Here is a 24,623-nt window from a genome sequence, read left to right as displayed (position 1 = left end):
TGAATTTTTAGAGAAAAAGCATTTGGAAGAGGGTTTGAACTACTGTTGTTAACCTCACTTTTTTGTCTTAGCCTAGAATCCAGAATTTTAAGTAATCACCTTTACCGAAAAGGATTGTAAGTGCAGACCCTTCAAGTCCCCTACTTAACCGAAAAGGATTGTAAGACCCTTCAAGTTCTCTATTTTTAAAAAAATTTTGTACACCACAAAATACTGATTTCCCAACACCAGAACCAAGCCAAAGGGAGCAGGCAGATTCCTATCTTTTTTCTGATACACTGTTACAGAATTTATTAATAGTTTATATAGATTTTGTTTTTTGTTTTTTTTAGTCAGTAAAAAAATTCTTTCCTTGAAGGTACCAAGACTGATGTCTCCCTGGCCTTAAATAATGGAGCTGGTACACGGCTGAACAACTTCTTGCATTGTTTTATTTATGAATTGCCATATGTAGCTATAATTAGGGTGTTTAAAACACATTATGCTACGCTAAGTAAAGTGAGATATTTTTTTTTCCTGGAGTCTTTTCAGCCGGAAAAGCCTCCTCGGGACATTTGCGATGAACACCCGTGCCCAAAGCCCGCGTGGAGAGGCTCAGGCTGCCCTCGCTGCGTGCCCCGAGGGCTGGGGCTGAGCTGTGCGTGGCTCCTCGAGGGTTACAGCAGCACCATCTGCCGACAGCCCCTGGCTCCCTGCACACCCAGAGCCCTCCCGGCACTCGGGAGGGAGGGAGAAGCTCCGGCAAGGTCCCAAGCGGGGAAGGAGAAGCTCCGGAAAGGTCCCAAGCGGGGAAGGAGAAGCTCTGGCAAAGCCCCAAGGAGCGGCACCGCCCGCGGCCACCCGGGGACAAAGATGCCCGCGCCTCCAGTCCCGGAGTTGCCACAGTACAATAAAGAGATGGAACTATCAGAGTGCCCAGAGGAGGGCAATGAGGATGGATGCTGGGGAAGATGAAACAGGAAAGACTTATAAATGTGATTGTCTGGCAAAGGTTTTGAGAATATGGAAACTATAAGCGAGATTGAAATGAAAACAAGCTTTGAGATCCCTCAGTTACTGAACAACTGGAAAACAATGGCGTGGCCAGCTGAAGGTAAAAGGTGTTTCATCACCCTTTTGATGGAACAACACCCTCTGCTTGCAGACAGGCCTAAGGCTCAGAGCAGACCCTGCCACTTGGCAGAAGGGGCCCAAAGAGGAGTTTTTAGGGTTTAAAATGTGACACAGTATGGTAATGTAGTGATTCTTATAGGCTGTATGTAAACGTTATAGGATTTGTATATTGTAGTAGATTGGTTAGTGAGAATTGGAATATTCAGCACAGAAGAAGATTTGTTGTATTGTAATGGGAACCTCACTCTGTTATCCTCTTTTACTCTGTACCTCTTTTACTCTCTCATCCTCTTCACCACACTCTTGCCTTCTCTCTCTTTCCCCCTCTCTTTACTTCTCTTTTCTGCTCCAGCTGTGCCTGGCAGCTCCCAGCAGGGCCCTGCACCCAGGCCCTTTGCAATAAATCACAAGTTCCAAGACCTGGCTTCAGAGATCTCTCATCTCCATCCATCCCAACCATCCTAACCCTGTCACCCCCACAGATGAAGGGCCTTGGGAGGCTCTGAGAGGAGCAGCTGAGGGCTGGGGATGTGCTCAGCTGGATCCCTGTGTCCCAGGAGGAAAGGAAAAGCCTGGCTGGTTGCTTCTGTGCAGAGCAGCACCTGAATTGCTTTCTTTCAGTGTGATCAAGCTGTATTAGAAAGGGTTCAGTGGGAATGGAAGAGCGAACACAGATGATTGTGGAAACCCAGGGAATATTTCTGTGTCTGCTCTGGGGTGCCCTGACCCCCAGGGCAGCACTGACTCTGACCCTCATTCATGGAGAAAGTTTCCCAGACCTCAAGACAGACTGGAATCCACAAAAGTGTGAAATAGATTATAGAGAGTGGTGTAGGTGGATCACTTGGTGAGAAATTGAGGTTTTGGGGTTTTCAGTATGTTGTGGATGGAAGCAAGATGGAGGGCACAGGGTGTCATCCTGGGTTTCTTCTTCTTCATGCTTCTTCCTCCTTCCTCTTCTTGGGTTTGGGTGGCATTTTGTAATTGGGCAGAAAAGTCTGCACTGGGGACTCTGTGGGATCAGTTATTGGGTTAAAAGGGAAATAATCCAGGTGTCAGCTCTTAATTGGATAGTTTAGTCTTAAAAGACCTTGTAACAAGAGATTGTTGCCATTTTGTGCCTTCTATGAAAAGCTGCTGAACTCACAGTAGTGAGACTGTTTTACTGATAAGGAATAACAAACACCTGAGTCTGAACATGAACTGCCCTCTCAAGTGCCTTCAATCCAGACCCAGAGAACCCATAGATTATTACTGAGAGGAGTGGATGGTGTGGAACACCCAGCCCAGCTCAGCACTGGCACCTTGCACATTTGGTTCTTCAGATTCTTGTGCTCTGGTTTCCCTCCTGGTGAACTCAGGATCCACTTTTCTCCAAAGTAATACTTGTAAAGCACTACGAGATCACAGATTTAAAACAGAACTCCAGAGAGACCTTGAAATGTGTGACAGGCTTGGGTTCTGCTCTGGCCCCCCTAAAAACCCTTAAAAAAAAATCCCAGAACAAACACTGAAATTCTGTGCCTGAAATAATGTCTTATTGTGAAGGAGCAAAGGCTATGGGATGTAGATTCCCAAACACTGATCCTTACAGCTGCACTAAATAAAACAATTACTAACAGCTTCTTATTCCAAAAGATCAGTCAAATAATTTAGATGAACTAAGAAATGTAGGGGATGTATTAAAAATTCTTATGCTGTATAAACATGTGCCCATCTCCTAATTTAAGGGCTTTAGTTCTGTTGAAAATGAACTTGCAATCTTCTAGGACAAACTGTCCTTCACTTCATCTAAAGCCCTGCCATTAAATTCAAAGGCAGGGAGGCTGATCTTTAATGACATTCATCTATTTATATCTCACTTCTTAAATAACTGTAGAAATCTCTTTCCAGTGTGAACAGATTACAGAATATTTGTAAATGCATGCAAGCAATACAATGCACAATTTTGTTCTGTGCTTTCTAGAAGTGCCATCCTCTCAGGTGGAATTACCAGGATTAATTTAAGGACCATTAAAGGACAAAGCCCTTCTTAAAAATGGAACCAGACCAATTTATCTCTTGGTTGCCAAGAAATGCATTTAGGAAAAAATCAGCTACTTTGCATTTTGAACATGAGATAATTCAGTAATGTCAACATGCAGCAAAATGGACTCGAGTGTTAAAGTGACTCTGCCAGGGTGTAATTAGGGCTCATGTCTGGAAGGTTATAAAGCAGATATACCTGTGCTCCACTGGGGTTGACTCCACTACATTGGCTAATTATTTTTTTAGGAATAATGGCAAACCATGTCAGACATCTTGCTGCTGATTTAATAACATTAAGCTTCTAGGAGACAACCTCTACCATTCAGTTAAACCTGAAATAGCAAACAGGGCATTTAAAGAAGGGACAGAAAAATCCTGGCTGTTCCCCTTTCCTCACACAAATACCTCAAAGCACATCACAATCTACAAAACATCAAAGAATCAATTTGAAGAAGTTTAAATGCACATCCAGACAGAAAAACATAATGAAAATTGCACAGATCTTTTACTGAATTTCCCAGGTTTTATTTGAACTATCTTGGAGGCTTTTTGCTTAAGTTTATTATTCATTGTTTAAATTCTTTGGGGAAGTTTTTCCCAATTGCTGTAATCATCTGTGTTAGCTCTTCCATTCCCACTAAACCCTTTCTAATACAGCTTGATCAGACTAAGGAAAGCAATTCAGCTGCTGCTCTGCACAGAAGCAACACAAGGCAGTAAAATAGTTCCCTTTTATGCATTTCTGAAAATAGTCTTACATTTAACTCCTGAAAGTTATCCATCTGAAAGTTTATCCATTATCTTCTTACAGGAACTTCTGGATTTTTTTCCTGAGGGTCTGGAAAGAATTTAGAAACCACCAGTGTTGCATCCATGTGGGAGTTACAATGATTCTCTCAAATATGCTTTGATGCAACTTTAACACCTAATTTCATTTATTTCATGATGTCCAAACACCAACATAAACTGGTTTCCTCATTTCATCCACCCCTCTTCAGCATTAGTTTCCTCTGTAAATTTTAACATCTTTTTGTTCAAGCTGTATCCTCACTGTTAAAAGATTGAATGAGATGCAATAATAATTCTTGGGATACATTTCTGAAATTTTTTATCACATTAGTGGTTGACTGTGCTGATGTTTCAAGGGTTTTTTTCAGGTTAAAAAGTAATTACAAAACTGAAGAAAAATTAGCTCTCCCCTGACAATTTACTTGCTCTATCAGCTTACAAGAGACATTTTAAAATCCAAATTTATTATCTGAACTAGTGAACCATAACAAAAAATTCTACTAGAACAGAAAGGCATGGTTTTCATACTAGCTATAATTTTCCAATAAAAATCATACAGCACAGTAAAGATTAAATCTGGTTGGAAACAGGAATTTTCCCCATCATCTTCTTTAATTTTTTTTTTTAATTAAGATATGAACTCTTCATCCAAACCCCAACCATTCCATTTTCAACAGAGAGGACCTTGATGATGCTGCTGGGAAGGCTGACAAGAGCTGAAATTTTCCATTGGATACAGACAAGATTTTGTCAAAAAGGAAGTGTTATTTAATAGTTCAAAGAATTCCATCTAGTAAATTCCATCTTATCTGTTGTTTTTCAATTTTTTTGGTTTATTTCAGCTCTGTCATTTTTTGACACACCAATACCCAGCCCTGCCTTTGTTCCTTATTCTCTGCCAGTCTTGATTTGGGTATATTTGAAATAATTTCTTGTTTATCTTTCCATCTTCAGTTGTTTGCTCTTCAAATTCCCTTCTTAGTCTTGCTTGACTTTTTCCTGTAATGGTTTGTTCTTTCTGTAGGATCCATTCGGGCAGGATTTCCATTTTCTCTGTTTGGCTTGGATAACCCCTTAAACTGTACCAGCAGACCAAAAATCTGCGCTGCTGATTGAGCAATTAAGATTCTTTAGGCACGTTAATGAAAGGACACTGACAAGTGACTGAGCTATATATAATCATGGCCTTTTAGAACACCAGAAAATAAATTCACTAATACCAGGTCTTTTAGACCCCATTAGAGAGCACAGCCTGTGAGGCAGCCTGAGCATTTCATCAGGTCGGCCAGGTCTGTGCTGGCTTTTGATGAGCTCCTCATTGCCATACATGAACTTTCCAGATGAGATTCACTGCCTGATTATTTCCCTGGGGGATGGGAAGAGCACAGCCCTAATTAGCAATCTACTTTGATATGAAATAAATATTAATTGCCTTTTCTAATCTGAAGGTGTCCACAACCCTTGCCTTTTGCTATTAACAAGAACCCCTTTTTTTTCTTTTCTTTTTTTTAAAATTCTGAGCTGTTTGTTTTCCTTTTACATTTAAATAGGCCTTAAACTTATATTTAAATATAAACTATCTCATAGTTATTTAAATATAAACTATCTGAATATAAACTATTCAAATATAAACTATCTCATAGTTACAGGTTTGGTTTGTGCTATTCTTGCAAAAACACTGGGACTTTTAATTCAATTTTCTGATTTCTAGAAAAAATCTGTGGGATTATATTGCTTAAATATCAGCCACATATAAACTTTCACTTAAATTCCTTGCACAAACAAGTATAGATAATAAATACAATATCTATTTTTATAGTATTTTTAAATACTTATTAAAATATTAAAGGAATATGGTCTTACCCCTGTAAAAGTATCTACCTGGAATTAAGCTAACAAGTGACTCCTGCTAAATGCTTCAGGGATAAAGCACCATATACAAGGAAGTCAAAGAGGTGCAGAGGAATGATTGATAATAAGGTTGGAAAACAAGGCATGGGAGTCCTGACTGTGAGGAACGGGGGTGGAAGGAGAAAAACAGAGAGAAAATGAGAATTCTCCTTTCCAGTCAGTGCTGGATTTTCCTCAAGCAAACCTTCTTTATTCTACACCACATTTTCCTTTGAAAAAACAGCAAACCAGTTTTCTTACAAACATCCACAGGAATAATCTTCCTGTGAGAAACCTCAGGAATACAATGTAATTTTTACAGCTTTTTCTCTTCAGTAAGAGAGCAATGGCAACCTGGCAGAAATAAGAGGCAGGCACGAAAGCCTAGCGAGGATTTTTTTCTTATTATCACACCATCACATCTGAAATAATTCCAGGATTCCAGCCAAGATCTTTGACACAAGTATTTGTAATGTTGAGCTGAAATACCAACCCAAAATGCAGCCAAGCACTGTTTGCTAAGACAGAAATCCTCCTGCAGGGTTTCTAGATTTATGTGTCTTCAGGAGATGGGGGGGAAAAAAAGAAATCCTGAAGTTTTTCTGAACTGATACAGCTTCAGGATTAAGGGTGATCTGTAGACAAAACATTTTGCAAGGCTTTTTATCCCTGCCATGGGAGACATTTCACTTGAATGTTCTATTTCTGGAGCAACGGGGGATTTTTAAGTTTGCTAAAACAACTGAACACATTCTTCAAAACAATACAGTGGGTCTTTCTTGTGAGAGCAAAGCTAATCAAACACACATCCTGTGCTATTGATGTCAGCCAGCTGCTCGTGGCACTACTGCAGTCTCTGCTTTTAGGCCAACAGGAGTATTATGGACTGTTTCCTCCATCTGTTCTCAAAGCAAATGCCAAGATGGTCAAGGTGTCAGAACATCCCACTGAAAACTACATCAAAGGAGTGACCTGAGCTGCTGTGCCAGGACTGGAGTCTTTGCAGAGGCAAAATCTGTAGAAATAAATACCACAGCAAATCTAGAAAACATTTATAAGATAATTCAACAGGAACAGCCCTGGGTGGGCTTTGAGGGCTCCAAAAGCCCAAAATACCAAAAGGTGTAGTTAAGGAAATATATAATGTGATCCTACATGGCTGCAGCCACCTCTTCGTAACCTGAGAATAAAGATTTCCTTGACACAGAAAGAGAGGAGGAAGCTGGAAGGAAAGGATTTACAGGATGGGTAAGTGAGGTGTCTCAGGCTCTGAGAGGCTGGAAAAAGGGAACAGGAGAGGAATGGGAAAGGAGGGGCTGATTGACATGGACACAGAGCAAGGAACTAAGGAGGTGTTGGCAAAGAACAGCTCTGGTGGAAGCAAAACCACTTCCCACAAAACTGAGTGTGGGGTTTGGTTAAAATCTCCCTTGGGAGCTGCATCATTTTTCTACAGACTGGAAGGAATGGTGCTTAAATAAGAGCAAGTAGCTGGCAGACAGAAGCCAGATAAGGGTGCTCAGATATCCTGGGTCTCTGAGCTCCTCTCAGCTGTGGGATCTCAGCTGCCTGGAGGCACCAGAGCAGGAGAGCAGAGGGCTCTGCAGGCAGAGCTCAGCTTCACCTCTGGGAAATGGGAGCTGAGCAGGTCCTGGCTGAGGTTTGCTCCCTCGGGAGCCCAGGCAAAGCTCTCAGAACCCATCACACCCTCCTTAAAATCCAGATGTGTACTGCAGCTGCCTCCTAGACATGTCTGAGGCTAAGCCAGCCCTCCCAAGCAGGATTTCACTGCCATGGCAAGAGGCACCTGAAGGACAGGGGGCAGCTAAGGAGGAGAAGAGCAGCTGCCTTTGGCATAGCAGACACCACCACATCACTCCCACTCCAGCAGAGATGGCAAAACCAGCGAATCCAAAGGTGTAGGACTGTCCATCTCTCCCACCTGCCTTCCTTTCCCTCCCTGGGCTGTAGGAGCAGGATCCAGTCCCTGACACCTCATCAGGGGTAGCAAAATTCAATTTTATCAGCGCTGCCAAAAGACCTGAATGAATTCTGGCCTGCTGTGCCCAAAAAAGAGTTTAAACTCGTTACAAATTCCAGGCAAGCCTCGAAGTTATCAGTGAGGTTTTTTTCCTACAGCAACAGTCAGAAATGCCTGTGGATTCCAAGCTTCCATTTCCATGTAAAGCACCACATCTCCCTGCCTGACCAACCAGGCTATTATGATTTGTGTATTAAAGCCTTGTGTTTTCCACCTATCGAGTGCATAAACAACAGTTTAACCTTTATCCCAAGGCATGTACACCCCTTTACTCCCAGAAAAATGAATTCATGTTTAGCAGTCAAATCAGTATCAACCTGACCTTTAAACACATCAGTGTTTCTTGGAAAAATATTATGGCTGGGATGCCTGCTGTGGTAAACAATATTAGCTGCTCCAACCCATGGCTGAGCCATGCTGTGAGGAGCCTTATCAAAATAAGGGGGTGAAACCCAGCAGGGACTGCAGATCTTCTGACAAACTCCACAGGATATGAAGAACAATGTAAATGTAACAGTACTGGCAGATATATTTCTATATTACTGTTCCAGAGATAACAGCTAAGGTGAATCATTTCCCACCACCTACAGCACTGAATTATTTCAAATTCTGAAGGGACCATATTTATTTCATTGGTAGGTAGCAATTTACTTAGCTGAAGATCATTATATTTATGTGTCTGTGAAATCCTCACAATAATTATATATTTGAGCTGTCTCAGAAGTGCTATATATATTCTCATTAGTCATGTACTTCCAAGGATATTATCATTTTTTTTTCCTTCAACAACCTTTGCAATCCGAGTGTGAAGTACTGCACTGCACATGAACCTCAATTCTTACAGTTTTCTTAAACTCCAGTTTAATCAAACAGCAGGGTGGCCTATATTCAAATGCAAATGCTAAGCGTGCTATGAAATATCTTCATTCCCTTAAATGACTGCACTGTGGAGCTTATTTAAAACAGACCACACTGTGCAACAAAACAGAGGAGGACATGGGAAAAAAGTCCCCTGTTTGATATTACTTTTGCCAGACTTCTCCAAAAAAGGTCATGAAAATGTTTAGAGCAGGGTAAGGAGATCAAGGCGAGGGGGTTTCTGTCATTCCAGTCCTGGCTGTGCCAAGCAGTCAATTACACCCTGTGGGTGGAGAGAGCTCCATTTGTTTTCTTCAATGCACTTCAGAAGTCTCATGTGAAAAATATTTTGAAAACACAAAACGTTGCAAGGCTCTAAATGCAAATGGCAGCCCATGGAGCCAGAGATTAATTACCCAAGGAGGATCAGAACACACTGACATTAAAACTTGCAGCCCTCAGACCTGCAGGAGAAGATCATGCTGTCCTTCACACCAGCCTGGGACCCTCTTCAGTGTTCCTGCAGGATCACCAGCTCACTTTTCCCCTCTCCTTTTTAATGCAAAAACAGAGTGAGGTGCCAGGCTGGCAGCCCTGGAGATGGATGCTGGTGGCTCATGTAAACACTCCACCCTTCTGCAGAAAGGCTGAGCCAAAGAAACCCAAGAGTTTAAAAATATTAATCCCTCACATCACTACTGGCATTCTGTCCAGGTTCTTATTTATTTGAACACCTTCCACAAGCAATAAGGAAATGGACTCAGTTGTATTTTCCTTTACCATTCTTGCCAGAATCAGAGAGATTTCCGTTTCTTTCTCCTTTTTGAAAATAACTGAGTACAAAAAGATTTAATGTCGAACTTGTTTTAATACACCAGGTCATATCAATTACTCACTTGCCTTAGACCTGCCAAAATGACAAGTTACAGCTAAAATCAACAATCAGCACAGGTAGAACACTTGCCATTACATCTCATGGATGTAATGCAGTAACAAATCAGCCACAGTCACTGTAACACTGAGACAGTCCAGCAGCAATGCACTGCAACTACCAAAATTTGCAAAGAAAAGGGGGCAGAGGCAAAATTCTGTTTCAGGCTGTGCAAACAGAGGTTGAAACAAAGAGAAATAGTTCTCACTCTTTTTGCTGGTTTGGAAAATTAAGCAGTGAGGGAGATGCTGAGGAATATCAGTTCCTACTATCATCAACCCATTTCTGCAATAACCTTTACTTTTCTCTTTGTCAAGTAGCTTTGTGTAAGTGTTTACCATGAAAATTAAACCCCCATCCTATTGTTAAAAGTTTCAGTTCGTATCACTGAAGAATTGATTAAAAAAGCAAAAGTACAAAGTTTTCTGGAAAGCACCTGCATAGTAAATGAAAATCAAGCAGTAACTGACTTTGAGGAGCTCACAGCACCTCTCACCCTACACATTTATCTGTACCTATTCTACAAACCCACGACACTCTTGACTTTGCTGAGGCTGCTTCTAAGTAGTGCAGTTACACATAGGATCTACCATTTCTCTTCAGGTGAGCACCTATTTCTACCTATAGAAATGTATTTATTTATTCATTTAGACACTCCATGGTTATGGAAGCAAGCACTGAGTAAATGTAAATAAGCATGGCTTGGGAAACAGACAGACTCACTGTGAAACCCCCCCCAGCAAATTAATCAGCCTAAAAGACAATCACAGTTTGAAATTGGGCTTCCTAATCTATGATGGCTGCCACATTTAGCTTATGATGATATAAAATAAACGTCACACCTTTAAACTTTTCCCAGGGCTGATAAATCAGCAAGGAGGGGATGACTCTCACGAGAGGATCATGCCTGTGGTTAGCAGAGTCCCACAGATACACAAGAGATGCAATTATGCTGGAATAGCCAATTCTAGAGCTCTGACATGGCTTATTATTTGACTAGCAAACAAGGAACTTCTTCAACTTAATTGCAGCCTAGCTATTCTAATGCTGATCTTTTTCATCCTTCTTTTCCTTTAACTATGGCCTTCGTAGAATTTTGTTTTATTTTAATTCTTTGGTTGTTGATGTGCCCATTTTTTGGGTCTGTTTCATACCTGCCACAGATATGCACAGCTTCTGAGTAAGTGTAGCTGCTGATAAGATTCACCCCCATCACAGCTCACTTGTCAGAAATTTGTGATTCAGAGTAAAGGAATTTGCAGCATTAATTTCAGCCATGCACTGTTAGAGGTTCTTAACTGTGGCAGTGCAATGCTTCTGAAACGTATGGAATTACTGACACTCTTGGTGCAATGTTTACCTTTGGAAGCATCAGATGACATTGTGCCTTGTACCATAGTGAATGTAAGTGTGATAAGGAATTTATAACTCCAGGAGGCAGCACTGAAGATGCATCAGGAATTATCCTCATGATCTGTGTGTGTGTGAAGGGAGCTGGGCTCTGACAGGGGCGACAATCCGAGGAGCTGCAGGTGCCCACCGTCACCTCAGCCACACACCAAGGACACAAACTTGTCCTGCCTGAAACCATTTCCATCCCCCTGCAAGGTAACCCTTCCATCACCCTAAACACGAGGAACAAATGATTTTCACTAATTAACAAACAGCCTTGGCACAGGGCCCGGGCCCCGACTGCTCCGGTACCGGCTGGAAGGAGCACGGCAGAGCAACTGCTCTGGCAGGTTTGGGACTCGAAAGGTCAAGTAATTACCAGCCCTTTGGAGGCATAAACTGCCTTTAAAGCCAGCAGAGCAAGCAAAAACTATTAGGAGATTCATCCAACATTTATCTTTTAACTTGTTATCTCTGATACACAAACTCATTCTTATACTGTTTGCATTGCAGCGCATAAAATATTAAAATTAAAAGGCTTAGGGACTTCTGAGGGGAAAAAAGAGAGGAAAACTATTTTAGATTCAGAAACATTTCATCAATATGTAGTGTATTTGCATACTGGAATCAGAGAGTCCTGATTATGCATGTTTATTGATTTTGGCTTTGTTTTGATTAATGATAAAACTATGATCCTTCTTGTAAGGTAGCAGGGCTTGAGGGAGCTCAGTGCAATACAAATGTTTTGTATTTTAAGAAATCCTTTTTATGCAAATAAGAGCACATTCACATGCATTTTGCTCAAGCATGGTTGTAACAAAGCTCTCCAAACATTCTCTTTTATACTCTGGATAATTTGGGGAGGCATGTTTAATACAAAAATGCCGCATAACAATTACTTTTTTCTTCATTATGAATGGCTCCCATTATATCACCTTGGACAAAAGAACAAGCTTCAATTCCCACTGAGCCTAATTTATTATCACAGCCAAAGATATTGTTTTGTGTCAGAGTGAATGCAATATTTCTAGAAATGGACTGCAAAAAATCCTGCTGGGGAAGTTCAAGGGGACAAGGGAGAAGTGAAAAACAAAAAAACAATCTGGAGCTGGCTGGAAAAGTTTTTGCATTTCTGGAAAAGCTATGTTGGCATGTTTGCTTCCAGTCCAGAAAGGGGGAGAGAGGCTTCCACCAGACAAAGCAGCTGTAGATACTCATTATCAGAGTGCAAGGAAAACATGAGGACAGACTCCCAATGTGTCATGTCCTAAGGACATCAAGAGTTGTGACAGATTCTATTCCTGCCTTAGTTACCACCAGCATTTAGACCATCCACTGGGCAGTGGACTGAAATGATTCTGAATTTATCCAACCAGACATCTGCACATCAAGATAAATAAAATTATCAGTTGGCCTGTGTTCTGACACACGAATTATCTCACAAATCTCAGCAGGATCTTTGCCTGTATGACAGCTGCCATATTGGCCTCTGATATCTGCTTTGGCAGCAAGGTCAGGATCTGGAGTCTGAACATAAGAGCAACCTGAGAATAAGTGAGGGAGTGGAGGTGAGGAAAATCCTCCTCCTTAACTTATAACTCCCAAACACTCTTTTTTGACAACCTAGTAGTCCAAAGCTGTGTTGTAGGAGAAGGATATGGAACAAAAGTGTCCACATCTGCAAGCAAGGCTGACTATCTGCTTAGAGACCCTCTGACAGCTTCTTTTTGAAGGGCAGGGGGGTTTGTTTGCCTTCTGTGGGCTGTGGGGGCTGGGGACAACAGAACACCAATGGAACAACAATGGAACACCAGTGGAACACCAAGAGAACACCAATGGAACACCAGTGGAACATCAGTGGAACACCAAGAGAACACCAGTGGAACACGAGTGGAACACCAAGAGAACACCAGTGGAACACCAAGAGAACACCAATGGAACACCAGTGGAACATCAGTGGAACACCAAGAGAACACCAAGAGAACAGCAAGAGAACACCAGTGGAACACCAGTGGAACACCAGTGGAACACCAAGAGAACAGCAAGAGAACACCAGTGGAACACCAGTGGAACACCAGTGGAACACCAAGAGAACAGCAAGAGAACACCAGTGGAACACCAGTGGAACCCCAAGAGAACACCAAGAGAACCCCAAGAGAACCCCAAGAGAACACCAACAGAACACCACCTTCCCATCACCCTGCACTGACACTGAGTATTTGCTTCCACAGCAGTTCAGAGCTGCTCCATGCTGCAGGAAATCTGGTTTAATCCCTCCTCCAGGTGCTCCTGTGTATTTGGAGAGAGACCCAGTCAAGCTCAGAGGGAAGAGGAGGGGTCAGGTGCACAGCAAGGAAAGGTCAGGCTGCCTCACCACCATTCCTGCAGCTGAGGGACTGCATTTCTCCTGGAAATTTGAGCTCTTAATGTCTTCACTGGTTAATAACCCCTCTTCTACTTCAACGACTTTGTTCCATGAAATAGATGAAATGTTCACCCTGCTCTTCCAGCTCCAGCTGCTGGGAACTCTCCTCGTTTCACAAGAAATGGCATTGCCCATGGAAAGCCTTTGCTGGCCAGCACTGACAGAACACAGCATTGCCAGGCTGCAGGGCTCCACAGGGATCCCCTCTGGAATTCCTCAGGACAGGAATAAGAGTCAGGACAGACTGGAGAGATCCCTGCTATTTCCTGAACACAGGGCACAGGAACTGCTGCTTCCCTCCCAGGTGCTCTGCAAGAAGGGATCAGCCAAGCCATGAGGGCACACACACATTTCTGCCTCCAAAAAAACAAGTTTCACTTGTTTTTCAACTCACTTGAAAAGGCAAATATGGTTTGAAATTTCAAATTTTGTAAGGAATTATTTAACCCAAAGGCTAAAGCTGTTTTATATTTAAGACTGAATTTAGCTTGAAGCATAAAGAAAACTCTAGCATAAATTAGCACATATTGAAAACTTGATGCTAGAGAAATAAAAAGTTGGTTTAAATCCAAGTAGTAAGCCAGAAAACCAATTTTGTGAATTTGCTGGATACTGCCAGTGATTAAATAAGTAATTGTAATCAGATTATAGGCTCTCTGAGACAAAATAAAATAAATAAGTATTGAAAAACCTTTGAACTTTGTAAGCATCAAACCCCATGAGATATTTCTATTTATGCTGGAATCAAGTTGTTGCATTTCTCTGACACAATTTGAGAGCTCACTGATATCAGTATAAATCTGATAATTCAACTCCCAACTGTAGCTCTTACACTGATACAACACATATTAAAATCAAGCTGTTCAACACATCTGCCCTCCTATGGAACCAAGATGCATTGCAGGTCACAAAAGAGTTGGAAGATCAAATGTTAATTCTTGTCTCAATGATAGCACGTTTAATTCAGAATGAAAATGAACATCCCACATGCACTGAAAATCTTCATAGCAATGATGTAAAGCTGGAAGTGTACAGATTAACACCAGGAACAAAGATAGGATTAGGCATTTTTGATGGAAAATATTCTGCTTCTGCATCAACAGCCTTCCCCTCCAGTCCTCTTTCTTTTTTAAGTCTTTAAACCTGGTGCTTAACCATGAAATATTCCACAATATATTGGTCAGGCTGGGTTTTAATTTCAACTCAACTGAAGAAGCATTGTTTAAAAGAATCACTATATCCCAGGGGAATCAGGAAATTACACTTTGTTTATTGGGTTTGCCTTTTCCCATAAGTAGACAGAGCCATATAGCATCTGATTTCCCTGTGAGGGAAGACACAGCTTGAAAAAGAGCCCTGCCAATGAGCCACAGGGCCATTAATTAATTAAGCAATAAGATGAGGAGGGTCACTTAGGGTCATTAATGCATGCCTACAATGCCATTGGAGTGTCTGGTTAATACCATAGGGCCTGAGCCCACAAGAGTTTACATCCAGGCACGGGACTTGACACTTGTGCTGCTCTGTCTGCACATTAACATTGCCATTTGTAGGTGCTGGAATGTCCTGGACAGCCTGAACACAATCCCTTCCTTTTTGGGGGTAATGGGGTGAGAAAGGGATGGGAGACCTTCATTTTAAATCTACTTTCATGGAATTGTTTCAGTTACAAAATCTGTCATTCCATAGAATATTGAAAAGGATCACAGACATACATGTTGCTATTAGAGTAGTGCTCTGTGAGCACTATTTCTACAGATCCCACAGCAAGGAATGAAAAGAAAAGGTATTCCTAAGACTCTTCTGATTTTCTGAACTGGTTCAGGCAACCTGGAAAACCACCACCCTCTACCTGGTCTGCATTTTGTTAGCAGCAGTTGAACAGTGGCCTTGTGAGAAAGCCCAGGGCTTTCCCTGGTTCATGGGGCTGGGCACTCACCTGTGAGCAGCCATTCCTGAATTCCTGACTTCCAGTCCTTGCAGTCCCAGAGGTCTCCTCTGAGCACTTCTTTCCTTCTCTTTGAATTAAACTTACCTGTTTCAAACTACATTGTTTTTCAATACATCACATTTCAAAAATGACAATTTGAAATATTTCACTTTCAGGTGAATGTACTGAAGAATAACAAGCTTGACCAGAAAAGAGGTAACATGATCTTCATAAAAGCAGCTGAACAAAACAAACCATAAATAAATTGGGTGTTTTACTGGTTCACTCACACCCACTATGGCTAAACATCCAATTTAAGGTCAGTTATGATTGCTTCCCTGTTGAATGGACTTCCCTTTAATTAGATATTCCACAGGCAATGTTTTAACAGCTAGTTATTTTATTACTTTGTTGGGGAAGTAGGAATAAACCAAAAAATTTGGGATGAGGCAGCTCTGTATAGTTCTTTCCCACTCCAGAATGGAATGGATCTCTGTCCTTGCCATCTACTGCTCCTTAGATAAGGTATCAGCAGCAGGAGTCTTAGGGAAAATTAATAATAGTAGTAGTAGTACTAGTAGTAGTAATAATAATAATAATAGTAATAGTAATAATAGTAATAATAATAATAATGATGATGATGATGATGATGATGATGATGATGATGATGATGATCTTTGTGTACTGTGGCTTGAAGATAGAGATCCCCAAGAAGTTTCTACTTAATTTCAGAAGTTTCATTTCTTGCCAACCAGTGTGGTCAGTGTTATCAACATAAACACTTCCTTTAGATACAGGCTTGTCTGTACTCTTGGTTCAACATCAGCACCACCACAGTTATACCAATATTTTCCTCAGTTAGGGAAATGTTAGACCAGCAAAAGAGTACTTAAAGAAGCTTAATATCATCCACACATGAACTCTATCCCTGTAAATAAATGAGCATCAACTTTGGGTTTAAGCAGAGCTGGAACAGAATTGTCACTGTGAAACTGTGCAGCACAGGGAAGGAAATGGACTCATCTCCAGTGCCACATCCACACCAAGTTCCTTCACTCTAACCTTGAGAGTACAAGCTAAGGAACAACATTTCAGCTACATGGAGTGATTAGATTATCAACACAGTGATTAGATTAAAGCAGATGACTTGGAAGTCAAACTGCTGCATCCCCACTGAATTACCATCTCCAGCTGCAGCAGAACTCCCCCTTCCAGTGCTCCCCACAGCCCCAGCTTTAAGGACTTCTTTAAGTCTTTAGACACCAAGTAAACAAAAGACAAAATTTCCATTTTGCCTCCTGTTGTACCAAAGCCAGTGTGCCCTCATAGAACCAGGGTCTGTAATGATTGTGAATAGCTTTTCATTGGTCACAACACCTCACAAGTGACACAGCTATAGAAGGGGACATCCAGCTTACCAGGGGCATCACAGGCTGAGCAACAGCAGCTTTGAGGGAGACCATGTCCTCACATCTCCTCACCAGCAGGCAGGACAGAAAGAAGGGAAAGAAAAGCAAGCACAGTTTAAAGCAGTGAACATAACACAGTGAACAGGCACAAGATTGTCCCCAGCACAGCTCCAGGGGCCACCTGAGAACCAAGGGGCTTCAGCTGGGCATGGAAACTTCAGTGGCAAAGTTGAAACTCTTGAGCTCAGCTCTTCTAATCACAGAATCACAGAATATCCTGAGCTGGAAGGTCCCACAGGATCATCAGTCCAGCTCCTGGCCCTGCACAGACACCCCAACAATCCCACCCTGTGCCTGAGCCGTGTCCAAACCCTCCTGGGGCTGTGGCAGCCCTGGGGCTGTGCCCATTCCCTGGGGAGCCTGTTCAGCCCTCTGGTTTAACTTTTTAAAACTGATTTTGTTTCTGTTCTGTGAATTAAAGTAACACAATGGAAACACTTTTAAATTAACACAAAAAAGATTTTCTAACAATGATGCATAGGCTGTCCCTACATTGATGCAGGTGCAGGAGAAAAAAACAGAGGACACCAATACTCCTTGGAAAGGATTGGAGGATGAAGGCTGTTGTTTCTGCAAAGAGGGTGTTTGGGTTTGATTTTTTAAATATAACAATGCAAAAAAAAAAAAAGTCCATCCTTATCAGCAGCTCTTAGAACAGTATTTGGCTGATTTAAGCCACAGAATGATCATTCTGCTGAGCCTACCTACCCCCATCTGATCCCAGTGAGCTCCCAGCCAAGAGCACTGTCCTGCACTGACCTGAACATTTCAGGGGAGTTATCAGCCCTAGTTCATTTTCTTCCATTCCCAAAGAAACAAACAAAAGAAAATGTATGTTCAAAACTGTTTTAACTCAACAGGACCTTCCTCACAGAGACAGTATTATCACAAGAGTAAACAAACTGGTGGTTTCTATCCAAAGTACACAAATTTATCTGAGGAATTCATGATTCATTTCCAAATTCAGTGTATTGTGTATCCTGTTATTTACCCAAGAAACACTGGCAAAGCATAAGATATGTGGGAATCACCTGCTTTATTCAACCCACCACAGTTTATTTCAGTTTATAAAGGATTCATGATCTCTTCAGTTTCTCCTCTGCAATCCTTATTACAATATAGTTGAAAATATGTATTAATACACAGGTACTTTCTTTTCTTTTTTTAAAGCCACATTTTAACCAAAAATGGGAAGAAAAAAAAAAGAGGGGAAAAAAAGAAATCTGGAGTGTTTTTATTGGTGTCTTAAGGCATAACAAACTCCAGCAATTTATTTCACCACATCCAGTTGTAATGCTAAACCACAGATAAACATTACTAATGGAACAAGAATGTGCTCCTTCCTTCTGATGGAGGTCCAAGATTGCCCTTTGGAGTTTGCCAAACAGCATGGGGCACTTCATTCACCATGTGACTGGCACACACTGCAGTTCTGAATCAGTCTGGGGATGAAACTGTTGGCTAAAGCTCTGGAAATTCTGACTCTGGAGCTGTCAGGCAGGCTGTCTTTACTTTGAGAAAATGCAATTCTTTTTAATAGCACTATGTTACTTGGCTTTTTATTTGGTTTTACATTGTTCATTGATGTTTTGGATTTTGATGTATTGTGTAGCACCCCAAGAACTCTAAGAGGGGGAACTCCATTAAAAAAAATGAGTTTATTATTTCAACATGTGCTAATAAACATGCTACACGTTTGGGGAATCTAATCCCATCTATTTTGATGGCACACAAAAAGGCCTTCAGCCACTGCATGCTGATAGCAAAAAATGCATCTGTTCACTGAAAGGCAGAAATGTCATTTTTTAACTGAGTTCATGTTCAAGGCAGCTCTTACAATGCAGGGAATTCTAAGGGTCAAGGGTTTATTTTTTCCATTTATCTTGTAAAAAAAGGAAATTATCTCATAAACTTATGATTGATTTTTTTTTTTAAGTCAACTTTATTTTGCATAGCAACAAGCTTATTTGTAGGATATTTTAGGACACATAGCTTAGCTTATTATTTTATTGATATTAATGGAAATGATCCAGAAGAGGAAAACACATCATCTGGAGGTCTGACTCTAGGTGTGACTCAACTGCCTGCCACATCCTAACATCAGGGAATATTCTGGGAGAAGAGTGCTTGGAGGACTGGGTTTGAATTATCTTCCTTGGGGACATGCAACTATAAAATCATGAGCTCTTTTTAAGATCCAGTTCACCCCAAACTCAAACCTCCATGCAACCTTTCACTTCAGCTCAACTTTTTTCCCTCTTACAGCCATGAATCAAATTTTTAAGTGCACAAATGTTGTTCACAGCACTCCTTCTTTTTTCACTTCTACAACTGCTGTGCTTTTACCAAACAGGACACTGATTTTGCACAGCAATCTAAAGCACAGCTTCTTTTTTCTCTGCTTTCTCTAATGGCTGGTCACCTGCCTTCTCAGCCATGAAACCTCTCCAAAATGTTTCTCTCTTGCCTGAGCACACAGGGGTTTGGCTCCCTGCTGTGGTAACCCCTCAAGGATCCAGGTCCATTATGCTCCTGTGTCAGTGGAGGTGCTGTCAGCTGCCTGAGGTACAGCCCTGCTACTGATTCAGAAGCTGAAGGAGCATTTGTGTGAAGATGAGGGTCAACCAGTATCAGGTAACACAAGCACAATCCCTATCTGTGTTCTAGCAGACATATGTCTAAAAAATATGCACAATCTTGTTTTTCCTTGTAATGCTCCTCTTCCTTAAAGGTTTTCTAGAATTATGTTCTCAGAGTAGTATCAGGTAATGAACTCTCAATGTACTGCCACGTGCACTTCACTCAAATGTTTATTCCTCCACCGTTGGTCTGAGTGGTGAACAGCTCACATTTGCTCGGTGGGGTGTTCCAGAGGTGTTCTGCTGATTAAGATGTCTGGGATGGCTTCAGGGCTTTCTCATCCTCAGTAGCAGCTTTGCTGGAGCTCTGTTTGTGGTCGCTGTGGCTCTGGCAGTGGTGTTTGGGGTAGCGCCTGTGGGACTGCTCCTCCTTCCCGGGGCTCTGACCCGACACAAACGTGCTCTGGTACACGGTGACGAAGCCCTCGCGGCTGCTCCGGCCCGGCGCGCGAGACCACTCAAAGAAGTTATGGGAGTTCTGTCTCTGCTTCTCTGGGTCCAACTTCCTCACGCCCATGCCCTGCAGGAAAAAAAAGGGAACTAAAATTCATGCAACCATATGACTTCCAGTCACAGCTTCACAGATGAATCTTGTAACAGTCACTGCCCCACTGGGAAGTGAACGAAGCTGTTACCGCAGTGACTGCAAGAACTCACGGTCGACCTTTAGCAAGTTAAAAATAATATTGTCAGACTTGCCTGTATGAACATTTTTGGTTGCATATATAATGGGAAATCTGCTGACCTTCCACCTCTCAGAGCTAATAAACCACTTTTACTTTGCATTTCTGTAGCACACCAGCTACTCAAGGCTATTTAGCTCGGCTAAATTAATCTTCAGAGGCACCCATAGAAATAGGTTAATAATTCTAGGTTTGGACTGCAATAAAGAAACTGAGACAGACCATGAAATCTGAATCTTCAGTGCTATCCCTTGTGTGTCCAAACACAGAAAGACAGAGCCTGATTTTCACACTCCACAGCTCGCAGGAAATTTAGCTGGAATTATGGTTGATCAGTATCTCTAAAACAATGAGACACTGCCCAAAGTGCACAGAAATTGAGGTTACTCAGTGAATAATGAATTCCAAAAAGTCTAGGCCTGACAGAGCCCAAAATCAGACAAACTCCCTATATCACAATTCACTGCTTCCTCCTTTACTCATTATCCTGTGAACTGCACTATTTCTTTTGCTGCCTGGAACAATACCAACAATCTAAGGGGAATGGAAGCGTTGCCCACAGAGAAAAGCCCCAAAAAAATTTTAATTCTAGTCAAAGTTGTGGCTTCTGCAGCATACATTTAAACAGGTGTATTGTAAAGAATTCAAAGAATGCATTCTTGAGATATATTGTGGGTATCCTATGGATTTTGTTTAAATTTATGATAAAGATGAGTCTGAACCAAATATTTGGGACCGCAAATTAGAAGTTGCTGAGATATCTACAGAAATTCATTGCAAGGCAAATCACTTAGAGCAGACTAATAGGACATTTAACTGGGTACCAAACCAAAACAGGAATATTAGAAAATACCAGAAAATGTCAGAGACCCAGATCATGGCTTTTTGCTTCCCTTTGAATCACACCATCCTCAATGACTGTATGTGCTGCTGCACATCTGTGACAGTCCCACAGATGTTCCAGCCCTCTACTAATAAAAAGTGTATTTTTCTTTGCTATTTACATTTTTCTCTTCTCACAGTTTTAGCATCTATTTTCTCTTTTTTTCTTTCTTTTTTTTTTTAGGGGACAGAAAAGATGCTGTGTTTAATCTCTGGCAGACCAATAGATCTGGAGTTGCCTGATTTGTCACAGTGCTGGGTACTCACCAGGTCAAAATACTCGACTGCATTGCATATGTCGTGTCTGTTGTCATGAGAAGAGAATGGGAAATTGTTGTTTCCTGCTTTCTGCAAGAAAAGAAATTACAGCAAGAAAAGAAGATAATTTTAAACTCTGTTTGGAGTCTATTAGTCTTTATTCTTATATTGTGAGATTACAGCTGCCTTTGTTCTAGCACAGAAGTCATATTCCTATATTAAATATTCACCTACACGTGATTTTATAGCCATAATGTGGACTTTTAATTTTTTTTTTAAATAAAATGACCAGGAGGATTTGCTGAATATATACATGATTAATATAAAAGTGCGAATTTTCAAATAAGAAATGATACATTCTGTCTGCAAAGCAGCAAAATGCTAGATATATGTCAGGATTGCCTTCCTTGATTTAGCAGTAGGCCTAGAGCTAATTAAAATAAACTACAAAAGGGACCTCAAAACTGAATTAGTCTGTGATTTATGAACTGAATGTCATGGACACTGCTTGTTGCAGGGGAAGCTGAAGAGGTATTAATTACTTAACTAATTTATAATCTCATTCTTTAACATAATGTTCATCCAGTCTCTAAATGAAAGCAGAGTTTCAGAAGGAAAAAAAAGACAACTGCAAAAAGTGCTATTTTAGAAATACTGAACATATCTGAGTTTTTAAATGTTATCAGTGCAATATCCCAACTGTGATATTCCACTCCAAACAGAAAAGGAAGTTTTAATGTGACACAGTGTAAAAGAAGTGTCTCAAGAATAGGGGAACCTGAATGAGTTCTGAAGATCAATGTGACTGGAGGCCTGATCCAGCAAGAAGATTCACAAAATGTGCCTGCACAGGGTCAGCTCCATGGTCAGATCTCAGGATAATTGGTTTACTAGGCAGGTTCTCTTCCTTTTTTTTTTAGGTATATTTACCAGTTGATAAAACCTACCCTTTTCAGGCAGTGGCTAAGGCCAGATGTTCCACAGAAAGGTGGATGTAATATTAACACAGTGTATACTCATGTTACAATATAATCTCCTTTTCATAGTCCCAAGCTTCCCTTTTAAATATTCCTTCCAAGCCCTTCATTTCTGCCCTTCACTATAGCAAAACCAGTGAAATGAACCCACTGTAACTGCTGTGCTTATAGAAAATGAAAATAGAAAATGTTCGGTGCCCAAAGCGGGTGGGTAAAGCAAAGCTCAGTGTGATGATAAAATAAGGACATGAAAAGGTGCTTACAACACTGCAAATTTTTAAATACTTGTGATTTTTAAAAATACTGTATTTCCTTTCATCACAAATTTTTTCAAAAGTCCCATTTTTAACCAAGCCTTAAAAATGTTTGAAATGAGGAGCTTCTAACTTTTTAATGATCAAAAAGAACACTCCTTTGTGTGAATATACTGAATTTCCAACATTCATTGCCAAACAGCTGATCAAATGTCCATTAAACCTTCTTTACGCACAGGCTGTGGGCTGAGATTGATCATAATGTATTCGGTGTCTCAATAATAAAAATCAGCAGTAATACAGCAGGACTCGGAGCAACTAAAATTATGAGTGAATAACAGGGAAATATGTTTCTTCCGCAGCACAGGCAGCAATCACTCCATCCCCCGAGGCACAAAGTCTGCCAGCCCGCCGTGACTGCTCCGCTAAGGACCCCGAGTGCTGCTCTTACTCACAACTCAGCGAGTGACAACTTGCAAAAGAGCTCCGAAAATCGGCTGCGCTGCACAGGAACTCACCTGCACCCGAGCTTTGTATTGCAGCGGCATCCTGTGTTCCTGGCCCACAGCGGCTACGGAGTTCAGGACATGCTTTAGTGAAGCGCTTGTTACTGATTCCAGCTCGCCCAGCTCCAGTCCGTCGTGAGTGAACTAAAAAATAATGAAGATTATGAGCCTTTAAAATAAAAGCCAGCTGGGAAAAAAAAAAAAACCCAAAACAAACAAAACCCACATAACAAATAAATCTGATCAGAAATGTGGGCAAAATGGTTTTTTCCCGTTTCTTTTTTATTACTTGGATTGCAGCAGCACCTAGTGGCGCCTGGAAAAATGAGGAGTCTCCCACACACACAACACAAACCCTACCATAAAGACGTTCAAACGTAGATAAAACAACCAGACAAGAATTTTAGGAATCTTCAAGACAAGAATGTCCAGGAACTTTCTGGAAACTGTTCACAGCAATAACCACCAAGGAAAACAACGACCTTCTAACCCCCTTACCCATGCTACTCCTGGTGTAGTACAAGTTTGAAAGTACAAAACTTTTGGGAACAGCTCAACCCAACATCAGGCCAAAGGGTTCAGAGAGTGAGGAGCAGCCTGTGCCAGCAGTGTCACAGTGCCCTGGGATGCCAACATGTCCCAGCCCAGCGTTTCTGATGGGATCACAGCGCTCTCCTGGAGGCGAGAACTGAGGCAAACCTTGGCTGGAGCTCTCCAGAAGAGAAGGTAAATCAACCAGGGCTAACTATCAAATAAGAGACCTCCAGCTTTGTGTGTGTATGTGGGGGGGGGGAATGAAAAATCCAGCCAGGGTTGGTTAACAAGCCAGAACTTTTGCACACTGAATACGTAGGACACTTTCCTCGTAAACCTCAGGCATGGGAAGACTCATTCCTGACTAGAGGACGAAGCCACCCTTAGCACGGTGCTTTTTCTGAGAGTTTAGGGATCAAGGAGCCCTGTGGGGGACACGGGGGCTCCTGCTCGGCCCTTACCCAGTCGCTACTGTGCCCCCCGCTGTGCTCCGGCCCGTCCTTAGCCATGGCTCGATGTCACTGCCGCTGCGGTCACTCTGCCAGCGCCACCGCGGTTCCCTGGAGACGCGCTCGGGGGGCGGCCGGGCTGTGGAACCTCCTCCCCTGTGACCTCAGAGCCCTCCCGGAGATCCACACAACTGGGAGCAGCGCTGCTGCTGCTGCTGTGCTGCAGGGCAGAGGGGAATAACAGCTCCTGGGAGGAGTTGGAAATGTTGGAATGTTGGAAACAAATCAGTTCTGCACAGTCGCTTCAGCGACACTTGACTGCCTGAATAGGAACGGGTGGGGAAAGGAGAGCTGGTTTTGAGGAAAACCCAAAGGAAGTTAGAGAAAGAATTTTTAAGATGGAACTTCCTCCTCTTTTGAAAATGGCTTTCCACATATACACATCTTAATTGAACACACCCCCAATATTTCCAGAAAACCTGGTTGCGTCTTAAGGATTTTTTTTCTTTTAAGTGCCGACTTGAAAACATCCCAACTATTTAACTGCAGCACACTTGGCCACTGTAGCACAAACC

General features: G+C 41.7%; 1 protein-coding gene and 1 long non-coding RNA gene across 2 annotated transcripts; one reads left to right on the top strand and one right to left on the bottom strand.

Annotated features, from left to right (window-relative positions):
* Positions 1 to 687: 687 nt before the first annotated feature.
* LOC143694757 (uncharacterized) lies at positions 688 to 23,168 on the top strand. Its single transcript, XR_013183418.1, has 4 exons — positions 688 to 1,093; positions 15,574 to 15,716; positions 21,255 to 21,340; positions 22,922 to 23,168. It is a non-coding gene; the product is annotated as an uncharacterized LOC143694757 (long non-coding RNA).
* TEX36 (testis expressed 36) lies at positions 17,699 to 24,215 on the bottom strand. The gene is made up of 4 exons (XM_054637861.2): positions 24,061 to 24,215; positions 23,078 to 23,209; positions 21,338 to 21,418; positions 17,699 to 20,025 (listed from the first exon to the last, which is right to left on the bottom strand). The coding sequence occupies exons 1-4, from the start codon at positions 24,106 to 24,108 to the stop codon at positions 19,753 to 19,755; spliced, it is 534 nt and encodes a 177-aa protein (XP_054493836.1). The 5' UTR covers positions 24,109 to 24,215; the 3' UTR covers positions 17,699 to 19,752.
* Between the last annotated feature and the right edge of the window lie 408 nt (positions 24,216 to 24,623).

The sequence above is a fragment of the Agelaius phoeniceus genome, chromosome 9 (assembly GCF_051311805.1).
Source record: "Agelaius phoeniceus isolate bAgePho1 chromosome 9, bAgePho1.hap1, whole genome shotgun sequence".
Taxonomy (NCBI): Eukaryota; Metazoa; Chordata; class Aves; order Passeriformes; family Icteridae; genus Agelaius; species Agelaius phoeniceus.
The sequence above is the reverse complement of the archived record's forward strand: the minus strand, read 5'-3'. Positions and strand labels throughout refer to the sequence as shown.

Excerpts from the sequence above, each read along its gene's own strand:
- TEX36 (XM_054637861.2), bottom strand. The coding sequence starts at position 24,108 with ATGGCTAAGGACGGGCCGGAGCACAGCGGGGGGCACAGTAGCGACTGG. Across the intron at positions 23,210-24,060 it reads GGGGGCACAGTAGCGACTGG|TTCACTCACGACGGACTGGA; the intron begins GTAAGGGCCGAG and ends ATTATTTTTTAG. Across the intron at positions 21,419-23,077 it reads AATACAAAGCTCGGGTGCAG|AAAGCAGGAAACAACAATTT; the intron begins GTGAGTTCCTGT and ends CTTTTCTTGCAG.